Source organism: Lepisma saccharinum, chromosome 2, assembly GCF_977018435.1.
Source record: "Lepisma saccharinum chromosome 2, izLepSacc3.1, whole genome shotgun sequence".
Classification (NCBI taxonomy): domain Eukaryota; kingdom Metazoa; phylum Arthropoda; class Insecta; order Zygentoma; family Lepismatidae; genus Lepisma; species Lepisma saccharinum.
In genome coordinates, this window is record NC_139230.1 from 159,444,329 (window position 1) to 159,453,292 (window position 8,964).

Sequence of the window (8,964 nt, forward strand, 5' to 3'; positions counted from 1 at the left end):
ACCCGGGACGCAGTACAAGATGGCAGAAGATATAAAGCCGGAGTCAAAGATCCTCGGCTCAGGGTGCCGGGGAGCATTTATGATTGCACGGGATCAGATTTAAACTTGTCAGCATAAAATATAACTCGCCATGCATTTTAAAGCAGAGGTTTCCCTCGACTTGTCTCTTAAGTTAATAGAAATTCTATCCCGTTTGAGTTTTATGCAATGTAGATTTCGCTTGAATGAAATATACTTATTAAGTCGTTACTCCTCTACTGGTTTCTTCACGCACACGCATTGTAATTATATATACGAGCGTGTCAACGCCTAGGCTTGCAATTAATCCGAAGCGGTCCATTTGGACTCACCTTGATTCATAATTGTTAATAAATCAATAATGCTTTGCTCGCCAGATTTTTCCTTTGGTGACTTTTATTTAAATGTAGAAGTAAACAAGTTTTCTATGTGGCTATTATGTAAATCTGGATTCAACTTCAGCCACCACAAAATTTTTACACCTAAGGTCCTTGGATCCATTTGGACCCGTTTGAAATACATCCACATTTTCACAATCAGTGCAATCTATATTGTAGAAATTTACTAGTCTGCAATTTGTGTACTATAAAAATAAGTTTATTATTAATTTTAACATTTACAAGAATGTTATTCATGTTGATCTAACATTCATATTCATGTTCGCAAGCAAGTCGCAGCAATTTCTTCAGATGGCAGTTGTCTTTCCATCAGTACCACACTCTCGAGTAAACCACCTACATTGTGACCTACTGCTGGGTATTTAGTGCTCCTATCAAAATCTCAGTATCTGCTTTGACAGTCCAATATATACCTGCACTGCGTATATTCCTGTGTTATTCCGTGTTTGCTATGGTGGGTTTGTCAAATGAAGAAATTGATCATCTTCTAGCACTTTCTGATGAAGAAGAAGTGAATTCAGAAACATCAGATCATGTTTCAGAAGATCCAGATATATCATCTGAAGCAGAAATGGACAATATTCCACCTGCCTTCCAAAGAAATGACAAGGAAGATAATACATATCTGTCAAAAGATAAAACAATTCAGTGGAACAAAGACCCTCGTGTTCAAACTGGAAGGCTGGGAGCACAAAATGTTGTTCAAATCACTCCGGGGCCAACAAGATAGTATGCTACCGTACGAATTGTGGATGAACTTTCTGCTTTCCTGTTGTTCTTTCCTCCCTCTATTCAGAAGATCATACTCACTAACACAAACATAGAGGGAAGGAATGTTTATGGGAATGACTGGAAAAGTTTAGATGAAACAGACTTGTTAGGATATATTGGGTTACTGTTGCTGGCTGGTGTTTTCAAGTCCCACAATGAATCAACTGAATGTTTGTGGAATGAAAAAAAACAGGACTCCCAACTTTCAGAGCTACCATGTCACTAAAAATATTCAAAATTATATCAAGGGTTATTAGGTTCGATGACCGTGGGACCAGAGCTACAACGGGTGAAATAGCCAAATTGTCTGCAATAAGAGATCTCCGGGAAAAATGGGTCTAGTTACTGCCTAAATGTATAACCCAGGGTTATTTGTTACTGTTGATGAACAGCTTGTTGCCTTTAGAGGAAACTGTCCCTTCAGGCAGTACATACCTAGCAACCCTGCAAACCAGGGAAAGAGTGTTGTGCTTGATTTGGTCTCAAATGAACTGAAAGGACATAATGTGACTTGTGACAACTTCTTCGCTCCACATCAACTTGGACAAGAGTTGCTGAGGAAGAAGATTACTATGAGAGGTACGATTTGGAAAAATAAACCTACAATTCCACCCCAACTGCTGCAAACCAGAGGAATTCCCAACTTCACATCTACTTTTGCTTTCACCAAGGACACGACACTGGTTTCGTACACTCCAAAGAAAAATAAATGTGTGATACTACAAAGTACGCTTCATAACGATGCAAAGGTGAGTGATTGAGAAACTAAAAAGACTTAAATCATACTGGACTACAATTCAACTAAACGATCTGTTGACACTTTGGATAAAATGGTGTCAAATTACACTACACAAAGGATGACCAAGAGATGGCTAATTGTTGTTCTTTCCAATATAATTGACATCAGCGGTCAATGCTTACATTCTTTTCACAAAAATTAAACCACAATGGAAAGAAAATTCTTTCCAAAAGATAAGAATCTACATTCAAAATCTGGGAGATACTTTGATAAGACAGACAATTGAGCGAAGGGAACAAATTCCAAGAACGAATGCTTCCCGAGAAATTGTAGAGCAAGTTCAAAAGGAACAGCCAGGACCAAGTGCAGTACACACATCATCAACTGAAGCAGGCTCAAGAAAACTAGGAAGATGCCATTTGTGCAAAAAAAACTGATAATAAAAATAGTGCAAGTGTAATTTGCTTGCAAATTCCATTTGTCTTAGGTCTGTAGTAACTGTACATAATGTCTGCTTGGGGTTGTATCAAACAATGAAAATACACATATAAATGTTTAGTGAATTTGTCATGCTATGAAATAAAAAAATCAAAATAAATAGACCTATATTGCAGAATATTGTGTGCATGAAACTGACAGCAAACAGTAATGTAAAATATTGAAAATATAATATATTTGCTTGGAATATCCATTTGTCTCAAGTATGTACGTAGTAACTGTTCATAAGGTCTGTTTGAGGTTGTACCAAACAATGAAAATACATATTTGAATGATTAGAGAATTTTGCATTCTATGTAACAAATTATGCCGAACTAAATAAATATTGCAGTATATTGTGTACGTAAAACTTTGAATTTTGTAAAATCAATGTAAAATTTTGAAAGTATAACAACTTTGCTTGTAAAACCCATCTGTCTCAAGTACGTAGTTATAGTACATAATGTCTGTTTGGGGTTGTATAAAACAATGAAAATACATATATGAATGTTTAGTAACTTTAACATGCTATGTACACAAAATGTGCAAAATGAATATATTGTAGAATGAAAATACATACAGTAAATGTATGTTCAGCAAATTTGAAAGCTATGCAACCTAAATATGCAAAATAGAAATATTGCAGTATTCACTGTGAATATTTTAATCGTATTTCACAACCTAAATATGCAAAATAAAAATTTTGCAGCATTCACTGTGAATATTTTAATCTTATTTCACAACATAGAGTGTTAAAAAATTGTGAAAAATTCCATTCGAATATAAAGAAATCAGTACGGGTCCATTTGGACCCGAGGACCCTAGGTGTATGCATGGAATAAGGGACGTAGGAGGGTTAGAATTCTTATTTCTTATTGTTATACTCTTATTATCATTATCTCCATCATAGTCATCGGCACTTCATAGTCATCATTTCACTCTCTTTTAATAGTGGAGTTACGGGTAGACAAAATTAAAATTGTTTCTGCAAATTAACTATTTATACATATCTACAGTGATCAGAAGGCTGCAAAATACAAGTAGCTTTGCAACAGCTGCAGACTTTTGCAGGAGAATAGCTCGCCACAAATTCTCAAGACGCTACTTCCTACTTCGCTACATTTGTGCTACTGTTTATGAATATTATCATAGGTCATATTTGCTCTATTTATATAACCTTGGCGGAGTGGTTATCAAAGTGCGCTACGACACCAGGCGTCCCTGGTTCGAATCCCGGCCTGGTCATGAGTGTCCCTTGTCACTGTCCCTTCATAAATCTTATCCTATCACTATTCATCCTCATCTTCGCGATTACCCAACAGTGTCAGGAAATCACTGTAAAAGTAAAATAAGCCAAATCAATAAATCAATCAACATATTTATATGTTTCGAAGGCAAACTAATACCACAATTTCCTTCCAAATTTATGGAAAAACAGAAAAAAATATTAAATATATAAAAATATTTACTCAGCTCCTAGTGATCGCACTTGCTGCAGTTACAACAACGATATTATGTACCTAGTACAAGTTAAAAAATAGCGAGTTTTCTGCTACAATTTACATGAATTTTGTAATGGAGGTACTGCTATAGTAACAATATTATACATTTAGCACCGTTACAACTACAGATTTTGTACATGTTGCGCGATACTTCTGAACAATGTATAGAAACGTACACATTTTCAGCGAAAAATGCAGGCTCGACCAGGACTCGAACCCTGGTCTCTGGCATACCGTGCCATTGCTCTAACCACTTTTTTTTTATTTATTTATAAGGATACCCCTACGCGGTGGTATCCCACGTAATTCACACTTTTTCAACTTTTCAACTTTTCAATTTTTACAGTATTTTCAGTTTCTCACGTTTTGGACAAACACAAATACCCATGCCTTACCCGACACTCGAATCCGGAACCCCTGGCGTTGCAGCGCGCTGTGCTAACCACTCCGCCACGGAGGTCGACACCACTGAGCTACCGAGCCGGCCTGGCCTCGCCTGAATTTTCGCTATCGCTGTTTTACCTGCGTGGAATCGTCTCTGCCAGTGCTACCGCAACGGGATATGTTGCCTTTAAAACAGAAAAATGTATATAATAAATGTATTCAAAGTTACGTATTACATATAAATTACAAACTTAAAAATCCATGGCGCTTCACTGGTGCCACTACGGAAGTTTCGAATGTCAACCACTGTTACTGCATTGCATAATTCAATGTTTTCTAGTTCTAAATATTTATCTACTCGCGTGACCACACTCGTTCAGGTTCATTTAATATTTGCTTACCTTTCCTAGAAAATAGAAAATTAAACTGATTATCTTACTCTTTGTAATCACACAACGTAATTTTTACAGGATTCTGATCTTCTGTATAGTTACTGTAAGACGGGCTACTCGTTACTCGTCTGGCGAACAGAGAAGATTTCAGAGAAAACTTAATACTTTAAATGAGAGTAATCTAAGGGTCATCACAGAGAGTAGTGACAAGAATTAACTGGTAGATGCCATGGACCGACCGCGCTAAAAGAACTAAATGTTCGTGCTTTCGAATGCCATAATGCCACTTGACATCACAACAAACTATTGTGAAGCACTTGATAATAGTTTGTGTTTGTTATTGTTGGTTAAAGTGGGGTAAAAAAGATACATATTTGACACAAGGCATCACCTTTCGTCACACATACATTAAACGCCGGCATAAAAAGGGAGTTGAACTGTTTTGAAAGTTCATAAATAAATTCAGAGAATGTTAACACGTGTTAGTAGTTCCATAGAAAGGTTGCTGCCTTTCTTGTGTACGAAACCAAAGCGCATGGATAAAATTAATATTCAGTAGAACTAGCAGTGATTGCTTGAAAAAGTTTAGTATGGAAAATGCATGGCACCATGAAGTTATTAATTATCATAATGTTTTCGTTAGTAATCTTTGTTGATCTATTTTGTTTACTTCGCGTTTGTATGTTCCTTTTTGATTCTGCAGGACAGGGAGAATGCCGACAGCAAATTTGTACGCTCCAGTCCAACAAAATTTGAGCACAATGATTTTGAATGAAATAAAACAATGAAATATTTTACAACACGACCTCGCTGCACTTCACTGCAACAGTATCGTGAAAATTATCCATCAAGAAGTGTAGAAGAGTACTTTCGTCGGCAAATATTTGTGCCATAGGTCGATTCACTTATTGCTGCCTTGGAGCTACCCGAGAACAAGCATTGTCCGGAACTGTTAATTTTGATCCAAAATATCTCAAGACTGTTGTCATTCAACGAGTACAGCAAATTGGTAATAAAATTGACAATTGTGTATTCCTATACTCGATAACCTGGAGGCTAAGGCTACAAGCTGTTTTTTAAAATGAACCCATGCAAACAAAGATTCCCTCATGCCGTCAACATTCGAAAACGTGATTCACACCGCTTCAATGTATCCTTCAGTAGCTACTACCGCAACGATTGCAGTGACTTTACTGGCTACAACATGCTCAACGTAAGTACAAGTATATATTGGCCGTTACTAATTTAAAAACGGTCATGATAATTTATTTTAACGGTACTTGGATGTCAGTGAAAATTGGTGGTCTTAGACAGTCATTTCTTCAGTCAACTTGTTTGCTTTCTCCTGAGTTTGCCCTCTCCTGCAAAAATTCCTGGCGCCTATCTATTCTAAAGGCAAAATGTTTATTCCCACACTGCCTAATATCGTTGTGGCTCAATTTGTTATATTTTCAAAGGGCCCCGGTTTCGCTTCCCGATAGGGGCGCAGTGTAGCGGTCCGGAGCCAATTTAAATTAGGGATCTAGTCCCGATTAGCCTACTTCAGCATAAAGTGGCCGCAAAACAAATATGGCCAAAGATCTTCATCTCTTAGTTTGCCAAGCTCATTTATCACGACCCTCCACTTGCACACAGAGTTAATTCGAAAATGCGTTTGTTTTCTTGCAGTCTCTTGCTGAATTTACAGTTCGGATATTTTTGTTTCAGTTCAATCATTCATCATGTTCTTTAAAGAAAGAAAAAAACGTGAGCAAATTAAGTGGACCTGTTCATACGTAATTCCAAGCTATTGCTCCTAATTTGAACAAATTTCCTAAACGTTAATTTGAACAATGGCACAGCTTGAATTAAACCGAACGGAACTCTCCCAATACAGGTTTATTGTTTCCCTGGTCTCGTGCAAGGCGGATGTTTCTCGCAACTCTGGCAGTTATTGGTTTTGTCAGGAGGTTCTCTGTTACGTAAGGGGTTTAGCAACTTTATCAATACTTCCAGCCTCTTCCGTTTCATGTTCTCGTATAGAAGAACAACCGACGGTGCCGACTTGAAGTATTTTACAGAGCAAGGTTAACTTGTGTTTGCTTGTGTGGAGGATATGTGTGCATTCAGATACATACATATACATGATTGATTGATTAATTAAAACTCTTGGGTTGCACTAAATCATTCTGACCTTGGTTAAAAGATGAGGCTGTAAAGAGGCACTCAGCACACATAAGGACAGAACACTAGACAACACACACACAGTCCTTCAAGGATTATACTGGCCGTAGGTTCAGACGCCAAAGCCTCGTTAGTCTGCAAAATGCATTCCAGGGTGTACTACGTGGAAGTGAGGGTGTTTCTGGGGTGTGCTTGTGTGGGGGGTGGGGGGGTGGTTAGCAAGCTATCAAATTTGTAAAACAAAAGCAGGAAAAGGTTTTCTAATTATGACTGAATGCAACTGATATAATTTCTCATATTCAGCAGCTCACCTATTAGACTAAGGTTTTCCCCGGCGAATCATTTAAAAATTCCCACCTCTGGCCTCTTATTTCCTTGGTTTCCATTGGAGCTACATCCCATGTATCTTCAGCAATATTTTCAGGATTTCTTAAGTTTATTGTATTATGGCTATTTGATCAAGTAACTACCATCGACAACTTCTTCCTAGGCGTTCCATCAGTTCCAAAAAGCAAATCCAGTGATGAATGGATCGTCTCATTTAAGTAAAGTCAAACTCCACTTCCTCAACTTCTAGTTAATTTTCCTACGTCGATCTATCTTTGGTGTCACATCGTTTGCTTTCTTTCATTATAAAGGTAAATAAATCTGCTCATCTCTACTTCCAGGAAGAACAGATCGTCATTGTTGCAATTAAAAAAGAAATTGAATAACCAATAACATCTAACAGTTCAAACTTGGAATGCAACGTTTAATAACTATTGATTGGATTGATTTGTTGTTTTAAGTCCACTTTATGCACAGTAAGGCTAATCGGAACTGGACCTACAATTTGAAGTGGAACCCGAACAACTATAAGCCTCCAACAGTTATCGAACTCGAGACCCCTCGATTACAATGCAATGACTTTACTACTATTACTCCATTGGGGAGGTCGTGGTATAAGCTGGCAATGACAACTAAGCAAAGGTGTTTAAAAGTGGAAATTCTTGCAAGGATATGTCTTAAACAGTCTCCATAAAGGCAACCTAGAATAAAATTAAGTTGCGTTATTTACTTATGTGTTTGCATATTGTGCCCTTGAGGACACTTTGATACGTTCTATGCAATTAGACGCGTCGTATTAATTTACTATTAATATTAACTTAATAATACTCAGCGGTGAACGATGAGACTCGGTGAAGTACACAGACTCCTCTCAGGTACAGGGATAGTGTTAGGCAAAGACAATATTCACAGCACAGAGAAATAAAACCACACTACTGCGGTATGTATAAACTGAAAGGTTTTATTCTTTATTTATTGCAATTATAGTGCAAATATACTTGAGACGAAGGCGAGGGTTTCGCTTTGTCGATGAATTGACTCAACTAAAACGCATAAACTCAATGCGTGGCTATCGGCAAGCCTATGATCACATAGACCTAGCTTGCGCCCCGAACTACCACACCAAGAGGTATGCAATGATAACTGAGCCAATATTTGCTCTTTAGCCTTTTATTTCCAAATTACTCCTTAGGCTAGCTTTATTTCTTAACGTAGAATGGTTGCAGTATTGTGCATATCATCAATGCATGGCTATCGGCGTACCTATGTTCACATAGGCCTAGCTTGCGCCCCGAACTACCATACCAGGATGTATGCACAACACCGAGGAGTTCTTTTTTAGTTTAAAAGCTTCGACGATCCGTGGCGAAAAAGTGTGATGATTCTTACGCGATATCCTTGCTTTTATACTATTTTCGAGAACACAGATTAAAGTACAGATGAATCATTCACTATCTACAAAATGATACTATCAACAAAACTGACATCTATACATCTTTAGAAATACAAATTCGTATAGTGCACTCTTGCAAACATGAAGATACATTAAACTACTCATAACAGAGCATAAAATACAATAAACATTAAACAAAAGATATATATTACAAACAGGGTGCAATATTACATATAATACAAAGAAATTACGCTTTCTTTTACAAAAATAAATACATTAGTGACATATCTTCTACTGGTGACGTCACATGAAAATATGGATCATATCAACTTCTGCATTGTAATGATGACATTGTTGTTAAAGTTGGTTGTTAAGACCCAGAAGTGCCCGTGACTGCACT

The 8,964-nt window shown here is 37.2% G+C and overlaps 1 protein-coding gene across 1 annotated transcript; it reads left to right on the forward strand.

The window, feature by feature from the left end:
* Positions 1-1,540: 1,540 nt before the first annotated feature.
* LOC145983728 (uncharacterized) lies at positions 1,541-1,948 on the forward strand. The gene has a single exon (XM_083116779.1). The coding sequence runs from the start codon at positions 1,541-1,543 to the stop codon at positions 1,946-1,948; it is 408 nt and encodes a 135-aa protein (XP_082972905.1).
* The last annotated feature ends 7,016 nt before the right edge of the window (positions 1,949-8,964 follow it).